Consider the following 15,685-nt stretch of genomic DNA (forward strand, 5'->3'; position numbering starts at 1 on the left):
AGATGAGCCAACATTGAATAACATTTAGTGTTCCCAAAACAGAGAACCCAGCAAATGAAAGAGAAGATGTATCCAGTGATAGGATAGAGGAAAATTTTCCAGAAGTTAAGAAAGAGCTGAATCTGCAGATGGAAAGAAAACATTGACTCTCAGGAAAATTTGATTTGGAAAATTTGATTTAAAGGTATTTCCTAGTTAAACATCTGAACTTCAAAGACAAAGAATGCTTCAGACATCCAGGCAGAAGGAAAAATCACCTACCAGGGGCAAACAGTGGGGCTGGCCTCAGAGTTCACAGTATTCCTTGTAGAAGACAATGGTGCAGCATCTACAAGGTTTTGAGAAAAGAAGGGATGACCCCAGACATAGTTCAAGTATAAAGGCTCAGGGAAGTAAAATGCCCATGAACACTTGTCGGAAGGAACTGCTCGATAACCAAAGCCAGTCAATCAAGAAGTCAGTCAAAATAAAGATGTCAAGTATAGAGAAGCCGTGACATAAAGAGCTGCTGGCGAGCATTGGGTCCATCTACACGTAGAACTAACACGACATGATCAGAGCAGTTATGCCTGGAGAACAGAGTGTGAAGAGCATAAATCTGGACAATGTAAAATAATATGATCAAAAATTGGGAGGTGAGAGAGAGGAGAGGGGAGTAGCAAGAGAGTTCTAATGTGCTCATCTTTTGAAGCTGGGATATGCTATCCAAAATAAAAACATGATAAAAAAACTTATTGTTTTTTCATAATCACCTTTAATTCAGAGAAGGGTCCACAAACTACTACCTGAGGACCGACCACTTGTTTTTGTAAACAAAGTTTCATTGGAACACAGCGTCACCAATTTGTTTACATATTATTTATGCTGCTTTTTTAAAAAAAAATATATATATATAACAACAGATCTGAACAGCCTAAAATATGTACTATCTGGCCCTTTAAGAAAAAATTTGTCAATCCTTGCAGTGGAATCTTTTTAACTCACAAGAATCTTGTAGTAAAGAAATATTTCTTTGAGGTTTAATAATTTGCGTTTAATTCAGCCCTTTCTCCTCCTATTAAATTCATGTCAAATTAAGTTTAATAATGTAATATAAATCCTATTTTTATAAAACGATCTATCAATCATCCTAGAGATGTCGAGGATAATGGATCACCTAATGATATTTGGCAAGGTTTCTTAAACTTTCATCTTTGTGTTTTTCTGCATTATTTGGAATCTTTATAATGAGCATATATCATTTTTACCAGAATAATAAAATAGAATGGGTTTTCTATGTGAAAACACTGGAAGCAAATATACCAAGATAGTAACAATGATTAATTCTGGCTGACAGGAATATGATTGCTCTTTTCTTCTTTAAGCTTTTCTATATTTTTTAAATTTTGAGAAAATTTTAAGCTATTACAGAAGGTTTAGACATAGAGTGATAGAGTTTTGGAAATAGTAATGAAATACCAGATATAAGGGACATTGTTCTATTTATAATATGATTCTTTTATAGTATTATATTCCATATCATATTATACAGACTACAAGGCATGGCTCCAGCATAAAATATAAGGCACGACACAAAGGAGAAGCCAGAGCAGGTGATATTCGACTTCTCTTAGGCAACCAGCACATTCATAAAGCTGGTTTCTTTCACTTGCGTTAATCTCCACCTTCTGGTCCAGTCTCATCCCTGACCCTGCCCTCCTCCTCACGCCCACACCATACTCCAGCCACATAGGGCTCCTCACCTTCGATGACATCTTCACGCATTTGTATGCTATTTTGCTTTGTTGCTGCCGTTCTTTCTACCTATAATCGCATCCTCAGCCTTGGCTGCACGTCAGAATCACTGGGGGGAGCTTTATAAAAGTATGGAGGCCCAGGCTCCAGCCCAGCTATTCTGATTTAATTGCCCAGGGTTGGGGCCCAGGCAGCAGTATTTTTAAAAGCTCCTTGAGTGATTCTAATATACAGCCAGGGCTGAGAGCCATTGCAAAGCCGTCTGCGATACCAGCAGGCGCAGATAATTAGTCCCTCTTCTGCACTCCCAGACCCCTTAGCTTTTCCATTGCTCGTGAAATTTAATGCTTATCGCATTACAGTTAGGGTTATATAGTAAGTGCTCAGTAAATGCTGAAGGTTGTTACATTCCTTCTCCTTCCAACCAAGCAACACACTCCCAAGTGTAACCCTCCCCTCCTACACGCGCGCACACACACACACACCCCTCGCTGCCTTTTCAGCACAGCCCTGGGGTCTGGCTTTTACATTGTTGAGATTGACACAATTTAAAGAAGCCAGCAACTTGAACGTGCAGACTGCCTGACAGAATCCGAGTATCACCCGCCTTCCACCTTCTCCTTTGTGGCTTACTTTACACTGTGTTTTATGATGGGTCCCGCGGCTTTAGCTTTCACGAGCAGGTTGTCAGATGTGCTTTATCAAAGTCATTTAGAAAATCCAGATAAACGATGCCGTGTGTCCTGAAACTGCCAAACCTATATTTTACATCTTCACAATGCTCCACAATTTTCTTTCAGTTGAATCTCTCTCTTCCTCCGGTTTACCTTTGCCTCCCTGACCCTGAGGTCTGTCAGAGCGGTGGAGACCCTGCCATTTTTGACACTGCACATCCCCGGCTATGTTGATGCCGTGTCTGGAGGACAGTACCCGGGGCGATTATCTCAGCCTCCCTGAGTAGAGGAGCCTCTGGGAGCTACTCAGGCCTGGAGGTGAGGTGGGGAGAGGAGAGCTGAGGATGAGGAAAAGAGACCAAGGCGGTTCGGCAAGACGGATGTTCCATGATAACACCGTGTGCATGTGGGCTCCTCACCCTCGTCAAGGCAAGGCCTTGGCAGCCCCCCCGTTCCTCTTCCAACTCTCCTGGAAGGAAACAGACTGCGCTGACGGCCCACTCTTTCCTGTTACTCCTGTCTACTCTTTCCTACTCTTTCCAACGACTATTTACAGTCCTTTTAAACTGTCCTCACCAAACATCATCAAAGGGCTCAGTGTTCACGGGGTGGTTGCTGCTCATAGTTTCCCTTAAGCACCACCTCCTGGCAGGGGATCTTAACAACTCTGTCCACGCAGACATTTCTCACCTGGTACAGATTTATTTTGTACAGTGATTTTCTCCCCTCAGTCTTGATGAAACTTCCCTTTCTTTTTCCCTAAGGTCACCATGACCTTGATGAGCAATAAGGTGCAGTACAACTGAGTCTGACGGCAAACTTCACTAATGTAAAATCAGATTAGTCTTAAGGTTGTCTTAAATCCTGAAATGATCGGCGTACGTCTAGTAGACTGTGTGACCTTTCTGTCTTGATTCTTTATTAGCTAAATAGCGAACTGTTAACCTGGTTCCCTTGGAAGTTATGCAAATTAATTAATGTTTGGAAAATGACTTGAAAATTTAAATCGGTCTATAAATACCAAACAGTTGCATCTCCCCTGCTGAGAGGACCCAGGTAATTCATAACCTCCTGTAATAAAGGTAAAAATAGCGTCCTTGGGTCCAAAAGCAAGTGTGATTTATATGCAACACATATCATCTTTAAAATCTAGAAACCATTTAATAGAAACAATCCATATTTCATAACTATAATAAAAGCATTTTGTGACTTTAGGAAAAGTAATTATCTCCTGTAACTGATCCAGTCATGATGTCTTTAACCATTTCTGAAATCTGCACGAGTTCATCTTTAACTGTTAATGTTGACTGATATATTTATCTTTAAATTCTCCCAGTTCTTTTTTTTACCCTCAAAACACTAATATGCATCTCCTGGGGAATTTGCCTGTACAAAACTTTGCTGTATTCAAAACCTCCTCTGTCAAGATTTAGCGCTTTTATATTGAAGTCATTAAAATTGAACAAAATCTTAATAGTTCCTTTATTAACTACTATCTTGACTTTGCATATGGAAATCACAACATGTTAATTGGATTTAATTAACTATTTTAAATTACACAAACTCCTGACAGTAGACAATAGCACCGGGAACTCATGAGCAATAAAATTGGAGCTGATATTACTCCTTTATTAAAACTTAATGAAACTATTCATAATCTTATTTATTGTTTACAAGAAGAAAACTGTGTTCATTTTGAAAGCAAAAATGTCTGCTGAAAACAAATTTTGGATCATCTAGGTGAAGGTTCAGAAGTTAATAAAAGGGTCCACCACTTCCAACCTCACGGTTCTGCCAGCTTCTCATCGCACAAGTCCCTATTTCATCCCCGTACCGGTCTTACAAGAGGACGCCAGTAAAGGTGAGTGATTCAATGGCCACTTTATGTGTGCAGGAATGTGTGTATGTGGAAGGGAAAGAGTGCTGAGGTGGAATCGGAGGTCTAGGTTTGAATTCGGGCTCAGCCACTAGTTGTCCTGGTTGACCTCAGACAAGTCAGGTCCTCCCTCTGGCCTGGGTGTCCTCCTCTGTAAATCAGAAGGTTGGACTCGATGATCACTGGAGTCCCTTCCACCTCTAAAATCCATCATTCTATGGATTTAATATTTATTTAGACATTGGTGTTATGTATTAAAATTATTATTGCATTTAAGTGACATTATTAGAATTTTTCAAGCTTCTGAACAGATAGCTTTTGAGGCTATTCTGGTAGCATTTAGAAAATTTATTTCAATATACTATTATGCAGAAATCGGAAGCTAGTGTTAATGTAATTAGCATTTAAACCATACAAGTCTTGGTCTAAATTCCAGTCTTTGTGAAACCAGTGGATTTCTAGTTTTTAAGCAAAAGATCATATCACTTTTATCTCCGTATCCCCAGTGCCTAGAGCCATATCTAATATTTGGTAGATACTAACTATTGGTTGAATGAATAAGCAAATGAAAGAGTAAGTGAATGGATGACTAAGGACTGAGTGTCCTCAGTGTAACCCTCTTTACCTCTCCCTGCTACTTAATTTAATTGGCTGAAGTGTTAAAGAATGCCTAAGCGGGTCCCCTTTCATATCTCAAATATAGCCAAGTGAGATGGTCTTTAATTATTCCTCTCTCACTTTCTATCTGCTGTCTGGAGTCTTTTGGACCTGTGGTTCCCAAGGGTTCTTCTGGCACCTGGAGATTTAAAGAGCTCCATCTTGGAGCTCCTTTATCTTCTGACTGTTCGACTGGAGGTGGAGGTGCAGCAAAACTCAAGAGAACTCAGCATCGGCCTAAGTCTGAATTTGTTAAGCTTCCGGCAACTGTAACTATTACTTGCCTAGTTAGGAACCATTCTTGTTCAGAAATCTTTGTGACATAGGCTTTTAGTTAGTTTGCATAATATCTACTCCTTGGGAACACCAAAAAACTCCAGCAGAGTTTCTATTTCTTGTTTTAGTATCATCTTGTATTCTTCCTGGATCAGATTAGGGTGAATGAATGAATCAATTGATCCACCCTTGCTTTAGCAGTAAACACAATAAAAAAATTGCTGCAAAGCAAAGATAAATCTAGAACTATGGCAACTTGGTCCAGAAAAAAATTACATTTTCATCCCTCAATTATCTACCAGAGAACACATGGCCTACCATAATATTTGTAATTAATCAACATATATTTATTACGTACTTGCCATATGTCTGGTACTGTGCAAGGTAATATGAGCGTCAGGAAAGCACAAGCTGCAGAAATGCAGATGCAGTGTCTAGGTTTTTCACATGTTCCTGATGCTCTTAAATGTCATTTAAGCCTCATTCCAGGTCTACACAAGTCCTACATGAGTTGAAAGATTAACAACATGCAAAAGAGAGAATCATTTTGAAAAATGTATGGCAAACTTCCCAACTTTTTCTTGAATTATCTTGCTAAATTCAAAAAAGACAGCTTACTTTCTTTGTTTTTTTTTAATGGTTAAGAATGTGTGTCTCACAGTACACAGACCACATTTTCGACTCAGGCTCTGTGTGACCTCGGGAAGGTTGCTCTCTGATCTTAAAATAAACCCTAAACTCCATAGAGAAGGCATGGCTGACCTGGCCTTCACCCCGTTCTCATCCCACTCTGCTATCTCTGCGCTCCAGCCGCGCGGACCTTCTCTCTTCCTTATCCGGCCATCGCATTTTCCTATCAGGCCTTCACAAGCGCCTTTATCTCTGCCTGTAAAAGTCACTTCCTCACTATCTGTCTTTCTCCTTCATAGATGATTATGTTTTTTGTAACTATATTCTTTATTGTCTCTCACTCAACAGGAAATAGCTCTCTATAAGACGTTAATCCATTTACAGAGATCACCAAATCCCCACTCATCGTAGCTACCAACAAGAAATAATTTCTCAACCATAAACAAACCAAAAATAAAAACAAGACACAAAATTAATAGAGAGTAATACTAAAATTAGAAAAACAGTGTCAACAAAGTTCTATCACCACTTTGAACTTAGCTGTGGGAGCCAAGAAAATACGTATCTGTGCTTGGTTCCCTGTGAGGTGCACCTTTTCCAGCAATTTCAGATGAATCTTTGGCTCGCTTTGGTGGAATCTCTAAAATTCTTAAAGGATATATATTCCTTAAAGTAAAATCATAAATATCATATAAATATAAAATGAATGCATGTCAAAGATTTTGTTTAACTCATTAAGTAAGGGAACCAGTAAGATGTTACAGTTGATTCAAAGGAGAATCCAAACATCAGAGACATTTATAAATCAAGAATACTGAAATAGATTTGCAAATGGATGCAAAACTGGCTTTTGGCAGGGGTGGGAAGAATTGCCCCTCCATGTGACAGAATTTATTTGCATGTGCATAAACAAAAATTATTTGCATTGCTTTCAGTTTTCCATAAATTAACTTTAATCTCTACAGAACTGTAAAATAAACTAATCAAAACCAAAGGTGATTATAGGATCAGATAATCTCCAGAGGTTCCAGCACTTCAATGAAAAGATATCCGGTAATCTCTTTGGCTTATTCTGAAGTCTTAGATTTTTCCTTCCAATGGTAAATGTGAACATGTGTGTTTGTCTAAAATTAAATGAATTGCTTCAACCAGTGCTAAAGCAAGGGTTAAAATCAGGCTTATATTCTTTGGGATTCTCAGAGAGTGAAACTAACTCTGGTAATTAAAGTATACTGAGTTAGAGGGAGCACTGTTTTTCATACCTGCAAAGCAGACATAGCTCTTGGAAATGGGATTTGATATCTCTAGGTGGAAAATATTTGTGAGGACAAAGAATTAGTCTTAATATTTTAAAGTAGTTAAATTTGGTGTTATAAAAATTTTTTAATGAAGTACTAATTTCAAAAAGGGCTTGACGAGTTACACTCTGGATTGGTAGTTCTTAAGTTTTAAGAGTACACAAGATTGACTTGGATGCTCATTTAAAGTGTAGATTACTGGGCCCAAGCTCCAGTGGTTCTCAAACTTCAAGGAGCACAACTATTTCCTGGAGGCTTCAAAAATGCAGATTCCCAGGCCCGGCCTCAGAAATTTGGACAGGTCTGGGATGGAGCCCAGGAATCTCCATTTTTAATAAGAAATTCTCCCCCCAAATGATTCCGCAGTGAGTAAACTGAAGATTTCTCTTTGGAATCATTGTTTTACCAGTGAAGTCTTCTTCAGCTCTCGGATCCCTCAGTGATCATTCTTCTGAATTCCTAGAACACTAGACTTCCACATCCTTAATAACAACATAATATAGTCATAGAGGCCGTAAAGCCGAGGGAAACGATATTTGTCCCTCTTAGAGTGTATGACAACTTCTTTGGCTTAGTCCAGGTTGGCACGCGGTTTGTATCTAGGATTTCCTTGAGACCCAGAATTCTTTACTTCTCTTTCTATGACGTGAGAGCAGCAAGAAGCTGCAGCCCTATCACGAGTTTCTGTCAAGCACTCCTCAAGTTTCTGGGCTTCTGGCTTCAATACAATAGATCCACCTTAATGAAAATTTTGCCCCTGACAGCAAGCTTTGTTCAATTATTCATTTACTCATTAATTTATTCATTTGTTTATTTTTTTTTACAATGCCTCTTGTCCTTAAAAAGCTTTGGCACCAGCTATGCTGACACAGTATGAGTTCTGGGCATTGTAAATCAGTTGCATTAATACCAACCACTTTGCCCAGTTACACTAAAGTAACCTACTTGGGCATTCATATCTTCTGGTGATAGGAGCAATACCGAAAAATAACTCTTTCTTTTATAAAAGATGACGTTACAACAGAGGCATAATTTTAAACACACAGGTTTTCTTTCTTTCAGAACAAAACATTTCCTTAGTTATTACAACTGTGATCTGATTTCTCCGAATTTTTTAAAGAATAACAATATTATCAATAATTGAAAATGTTGTAAGCATGAAGAAGTTTTAGTTTACCTTGAAATTATATTTCTACCTTAAAATACAATTATCATAGTACAAGTTTATTTCATAATACCACTATTAGAAATGCCATTTTTTCTTGGGTTAGAATATGAGGCTTAAATGTACAGGTACTATAGCTCTTCTTTCATGCAAAGGATCATGACATTAGATGTCCTCTCACAAATACGATAATGGATAGAATAAGTCACACTTGTGAAATCTATAGAGCTCGGACTTTGTGGAAATGCTTGGAGTTAAATTCATGTTCTTCTAACCTTCCTTTTTAGGGGTTTTAAGTATGATAGAGCGAGGATTGATTCCACCAACAGCAAGGATTACCTTTCAGAATCCACCCGTTTTACCAAGAGCGGCTCCTCTGCATAATTTTGGTGAAGCACATAGGATTCCAGCTGCCGGTGAGACAGTCTTGCCTGTATGCTTATTTGGGGATACACCCAAGTTGCCTCCCACCAAAATCTAGTCTTCTAGCATCCAACTTTGATTTCCAATAATAGGACAAGATGAAAGTTGTAATGATTCTGAGTTTCATTTTACTGTGTAAAGTATGTTTAGTCTCTTTGTAAAATACCTGTTGAGGGCCTGTGTGCTCTTTGTGTTAGAAGGTTAGTGTTTTCAAGGAGCTTACAGCTTGGTTTGGAAAACAAGACAGACATAAGAAAGATAAATAATAATACAAGTAGCATAGAATAAAAACCAAATGGATGTTAAAGTCTAGTGACACAGGAGTTCAGAGGAATAGTCAGAGGTGAGATGATAGAAGAAGACCAAAGAAGAAACAGGATGGAATAGGGTGTTCAACAAAAGCGCCAACCTGAAATCTACTGACTAGTTGCAGAACCTCCGGCAAGCCATTTAATTTCTCTGGGCCTCAGCTTTCCCAGTTATAAAATGAGGGGTTTTGGCTAAACTAAGTCATCTGTTCAACAACTATTTGTTGAATGCTTGCTTTATCCGAGGTAGCATTTAGGCGCTGGGGATGCAACAGAGACTAAGACAGACAACATTTCTGCTCTCATGGTGTTTACATTCTAGTGGGAGATACAGATAATAAGCAGGTAAGCAAATGAGAATTTAAGCTAGTGCGAAGTGCTAGAAATAAAATAAAACAACATGGGTTAGAGAGTGATAAGGAATTGGTTACTTTGCTTGTGAGGGAAGGGTCAGGGAGTGTCTGTCAGAAGAGGTATGAGGCTTGAGATGAGATCCAGATGATGAAAAAGGGCCAGTCATGTAAAGATCTATGAAAGAGCATTTCAGATATAGGACGGCACAGGCACAAAGCCCTGAGGACTAAGGGGGGAATGAACAAGAACTCTAGTGTGATTGGAGGTCCAAGAGCAAGAGAGAGAAAGGGAGGAGATGAGGCTGGAGAGGTAGAGAGTGGTGACCTGATGTAGGCTAGAACAGAGACTATGAGTTGTCCTCAGTATTCGTTCTTTCCCACCTCCACAGTAATAGAGTCATGGGTGGGCACGTGTCATCTTGGCTAAAGACAACATTTCCCAGGCTTCCTTTCAGCTAGATGTGCCACGCAAACAGGTTCTGGACAATGAGGATATAAGCGGAAGTGGAAAGAGAAATGTCTGGACTGTGCCCTTAAGAGGAAAGGACCATTTCCCCTTTCCTTTCCCCTCTCTGGCTAGCTAGGATGCAGAAATGATGGATTTGGGGAGGATAGTATCAGTGGATATGAAGAGAAGTGAACAAATTCAGGTTATATTTTGGAGGTGGAGCCATGAGGACTGGCTGATGGGTAGGCATGAGGGAAAGACAGGCATCAAGTATAAATATGTATGAATGTATGAAAGAATATGTATAAATGTACATCAATTTTGTATCCATTCTACTGTTAATGGGAATTTCAACAGTTTATACTGTAGAGTTATTAAGAACTATGAACATTCTTGTAAATGTCTTTTAAAGCACATATGTATGCATTTCTGTTGGATACATATCAAAAAGTAGAATTGCTGAGTCATAGTATATACATATGCTCAGATTTAGTAGATATTGCCAAACAGTTTTCCAAGGTGGTTATACTGATTTATTTTCCTACTAGCAGTACAGGAGAATTTCAGATAATATATATCTTTGTCAACATGATATTTCAGGCTTTGTTTTTTTTTTTTTCAATTTTAGCCATCCTGAAGAGTCTATTGTGGTATCTCTTTGTGGGTTTAATTTCTATTTCCCTGGTGACCAATAAAGTTGAGCGGTTTTTTTTTGATATCTGTATTGGTCATTTGAGTATCTTCTTTTGTAAAGTGATTTAAGACCCTGAGCTGTTTTTTAAAAAATGAGTTGTCTTTATTTTTCTTAGTTATTTATAGGAATTATGTGTGTATTCTGGATACTAATCTTTTATCAGTTGCATGTATTGCAAATAATTTTTCCTACTATATGGCTTGGCATTTCATTCTCCTGCTGGAGTCTTTTTAAGTTAAACTTGATTTTGAGATAATTGTAGATTCACATGCAGTTGTAAGAAATAGCATGGAGAGATCCTTTACACTCTTAGCTCAGTTTTTTCCAGTAATAACATATTGTAAAACCATAGTACAATATCACAACTGGGGTACTGCTACAGCCAAGATACAGAACATTTCCTTCACCACAAGGGTTCCTCCTGTTGTCATTTTATAGCCACACCCACTTCCCTCCCACCCCACACCCCCTTGTTCCCTGGCAACCAATAATCTGCTCTTCATTTCTATAATTTTATCATTTCAAGTGTGTTAGATAAATGGAGTCATATAGTGTGTAACCTTTTGTGATTGGCTTTTTTCACTCAGCATAATTCTCTGAAGATTCATGCAGGTTGTTGCTTATATCAGTAATTTATTGCTTTTTATTGATGACTAGTATTTCATGGTATGAATGTACCACAGTTGTCACACCATTCACCTGTCAAAGGACAGGTGAGTTGTTTCCAGTTTTTGGCTACTATGAATAAAGCTGCTATAAACCTTTGTGTACAGGTTTTTGTATGAACATACGTTTTTGTTTTTTTATGATAAATGACCAGGAGTGTAATTGCTGGGTCTTATGATAGTTGCATGTTTACTTCCTCTATATACATTTAGAACCACATCAGATGGTGTTATAATTTTTGTTTCAACCATGAAATATAATTTAGAAAACTCAAGAGGAAAAGGAAAGTCTATTGTTTTTATCCATATTTTTGCTTACTGTGTTGTTTCTTCCTTCCTGTTGTTCCAAGATTCCTTCTTTCATCATTTCCTTCCTATTTAGAGAATTTTCTTTAGCCATTCTTTTAGGATTGGTATACTAGTGACAAATTATCTTCGTTTTTCTTCATCTTAGAATGCCTTGATTTCCTCTTTATCCCTAAAGGATATTTTCACTAGGTAGAGGATTCTGGGTTGACAGTTTTCTTTTCTTTCAGTACTTAAAAAAAAGTTGAGCCACTTCCTTTTGGCCTCCATGGTTTCTGATGAGACATCCACTGTCATTTGAATTGTTTCTCCCTTGTAGGTAAGGTATTGTTTTTCTCTTGCTGCTTCCAAGATGTTTTTCTCTGTCTTTAGTTTTCAGAAGTTTAACTATGTCTTGGTGTGGATTGCTTTGGTTTTTTCCTGTTTGAGTTTGGCTCAGTTTCTTGAATCTGCAGGTTTGTCTTTTGCCAAATTTGGGAAGTTTTCAGACATTCTTTCTTTGAGTACTTTTTTCAGCTTTGTCTTCTATCCCCTCTCTTTCTGGGACTACAATGATACAAGTGCTGGCTCTAGTCCCACAGTCCTTAAGGCTCTGTTCACTTTTTTCCCAATCTATTTTCTCCCTGTTCTTCAGATTGGGTAATTTCTATTTTTCTATCTTCTAGTTCACTGGTTCCTCTCTCCCCTTTATTCTGTTCTTGAGCCATCCCCTGAAATTTATATTTAGATAATTGTATTTTTCAATTCTAAAATTTTAATTTGGTTCCTCTTTAAATGTTTTATTTTCTTGAGGAGGCTTTCTATTTCTTTGGTGAGATTTTATATTTTTTCATTTGTTTCAAGTGTTTTTCTAATTGCTTGTGGAAGCATTTTTATGATGTCTGCTTTGAAATATTTGTCAGATAATTCTAAGATCTCTATCATCTTAATGTTGGTATCTATTCATTGTCTTTTTTCATTCATTTTGAGATCTCCTCAGTTCTTGGTATGGTAAGTGATTTTCAATAGGAACTTTGACATTTTGCATATTATGTTATGAGACTCTGGTGCTTAAATCTGCTTTAGCTGGTTCCTCTGACACTCCTATTTATTCCCTCTGCATTTGAGGAATAACTCCAATTAGTTGGAATATATTGTCTTGGTTATATATGCTGGATTTTATTTGCTATTACATAGGGATTTGTGGAACAAAGATTTAGCAGCAAAGTTTGTGCTTTATGTCATTCCTCATAGTTAACATGTTATAGTAACTGAAATTTGAACCATATTGTTGGAGGACTGACATTATTTAACTAAACTATGGTAACAATTTTGTGCATATTGGAACAGTAAAAAGTGAGGACTGTATGTACATTAAATGTGAATGGTCTAAATTCACCAATTAAAAGACACAGATTGTCAGATTGGATAAATAAGCAAGACTCAACTATATGTGGTCTATGAGAAACTCATTTTAAATATAGAGATGTAGAGAGGTTAAAATAGAAGGAGAAAGAGAAGAAACAAATTTTCCTTACAGAAGTATTCCAAATAATATAAGTAGTTACTTCTCCCTCCAGAGGTGGAGCTTAATTCTCCCTCCCTTGACTTACTTGCTCATATCCAAATAAGCATATGGAAAAGGAAAAATAGAAAATTTACAGTGGAGAAACCTAGCAGACCCTACCTTAACCCAATGACCAAGGTTAATGTCACCAGTGATGTCCCCTGATATGATGTGATGAGGAGGGAACTTCACCTCTGTGTTATTCTTCCTAAAAACCCTCAACTCAGTGTAACTATGAGAAAAACATAGACAAACCCAAATTGAGGATATTCTACAAAATACCTGACCAGTATTCCTCAAAACTATTAAGGTCATGAAAAATAAAGAAAGACTGAGAAACTGTCACAAACTGGAGGAGACTAAGGAGACATGATGATTAAATACAATGTGGTATCCTGGTCAGATCCTGGAACACTAAAAGGACAGTGTAAAAACTAATGAAATCTGAATGAAGACTGGAATTTGGTTAATAGTAATATACCAATGCTGGTTTCTTAGTTTTAACAAATGCATAGTAAGGAAATATGTTAACATTAGGGGAAATTGAATGAGGATATATAGCAAGTTTTCTGTGAGTCTAAAATTATTCTAAATTTAAAAATTTGTTTTTTACAAGAAGTCCAAAATAAATGATGAGAAAAGGCATCAATTAAATGTAAATTAAAGATTAATAAAAAGAACAATGGGCAATCATATACCATGCAAAAAATAATCAAAGCTGGATTGACTGTATTAATATCAGACAAACAAGATACATTAGCAAGGATAAAGAGAAATGTCAGTGATAAAAGAGCCAATTCAGGAAGAATATATAACAATCCTAAATTGTGTACCTCATAACAGAGATTGGAAATCCATGAAGCAAAAATTAATGAAATTTAAAAAATAGTCAAATCAACAACTTTAATTGGATATTCCAACACTCTTCTCTCAATAATTGATAGAACTAGAAAACAAACAAAAAAAATCAGTAACAATATAGAAGACTTGAACAACACTATCAACCAATTTTAACACATTTATAGAACATAAAAGCACAACAGCAGAACACTAATTCATTTCAAATGCACTTGGAACATTCACCACAATAGATCATATTCTGGACCTTAAAACAAATCTTAACAAACTTAAAAGAATTGGAATTATACAAAATATACTCTCTGGCCATAACAGAATTAAACTAGAAACCAATTAGAGAAAAATATCTGGGAAATCTCCCAAATATGTGCAAATTAAAGAACACACGTCTAAGTAACCCATAGGTCAAAGAGGAAGTCATATGGATATTTAAAAATATTTTGAATCGAATGAAAATAACAACACAAGGTATAAATATTTGTAGGATGCAGCTAAAGTAGAATCTACAGGAAAATTTATTATTATTAAGTATGCAATAGATTATGTCTTAAAAATGTACATATCTTAATTTTAAAACACTTTATTGCTAAAAAATGCTAACCATCATCTGAGCCTTCAGTGAATCATAATCTCTGTTTTTTTTCTGGTGGAGGGGCTTGCCTTGATGTTGATGGCTGCTGACTGATTAGGGTGGTGGTTGCTGAAGGCTGGGGTGCCACATCGATTGACTCTTCCTTTCACAAATGATTTTTCTGTAGCATGCAATGCTATTTGATAGCATTTTATCCACATAGAACATCTTTCAAAATTGGAGTCAATCCTCTCAAACCTTTCTGCTTTATCAGCCAAGTTTATACTATATTTCAACAATCTTCAGAGCATCTTCACCAGGAGTAGATGCCATCTCAAGAGAACACTATTTCCTCATCCATAAGAAGCAGCTCTTCATCCATTCAAGTTTTATCATGAGATCGCAGCGGTTCAGTCCCATCTTCAGGCTCTACTTCTAATTCTAGTTCTCTTGCTATTTCCACCACGTTTGCAGTTATTTCCTCCACTGAAGCCTTGAGCTCCTCAAAGTCATGCATGAGGGTTGGAATCAACTAATCAGCTTCTTCCAAACTCCTGTTAATGTTGATATTTTGACCTCTTCCTATGAATCACAAATGTTCTTAATGGAATCTAGAATGGTGAATCCTTTCCAGAAGGTTTTCAATTTACTTTGCCCAGGTCCATCAGAGGAATCCCTATCTATGGCAGCTAGAGCCTTAGGAAATGTGGTTCCTAAATAATAAGACTTGAAATTACACCTTGATCCATGGGCTGCACAATGGATGTTGTGTTAGCGGGCATGAAAACAACATTAATATTAATCTCATTGTGCGTCTCCATCAGAGCTCTTGGGTGACCAGGTGCCTTGTCAATGGGCAGTAGTATTTTGAAAAGAATTTTTTTCTTTTTGAGCAGTAGGTCTCAACAGTGGGCTTAAAATATTCAGCAAACCATGCTGTAAACAGATGTGTTGTCATCCAGGCTTTGTTGTTCCATTTATAGAGCACAGGCAGAGGAGATTTAGCATAATTCTTAAGGGCCCTAGGATTTTGGGAATGGTAAATCAGGACTGGCTTCAACTTAAAGTCACCAGCTGCATTAGCCTCCAACAAGAGAGTCAGCCTGTCCTTTGAAACTTTGAAGCCAGGCATTGACTTCTCTTCTCTAGCTATGAAAGTCCTAGATAGCATCTTCTTCCACTATACGGCTGTTATATCTACAC

The 15,685-nt window shown here is 37.3% G+C and overlaps 1 protein-coding gene across 1 annotated transcript in view; it reads left to right on the forward strand.

The window, feature by feature from the left end:
* Nucleotides 1-15,685, forward strand: part of IQCH (IQ motif containing H) — a 176,506-nt gene that overhangs the window by 54,992 nt on the left and 105,829 nt on the right. The window contains exons 5-6 of the mRNA XM_046653366.1: nucleotides 4,149-4,269; nucleotides 8,598-8,726. Of these exons, the coding sequence (XP_046509322.1) occupies nucleotides 4,149-4,269; nucleotides 8,598-8,726 (250 nt within the window). The remainder of the gene's footprint in view (nucleotides 1-4,148; nucleotides 4,270-8,597; nucleotides 8,727-15,685) is intronic.

The sequence above is a fragment of the Equus quagga genome, chromosome 2 (genome assembly GCF_021613505.1).
Source record: "Equus quagga isolate Etosha38 chromosome 2, UCLA_HA_Equagga_1.0, whole genome shotgun sequence".
NCBI lineage: Eukaryota > Metazoa > Chordata > Mammalia > Perissodactyla > Equidae > Equus > Equus quagga.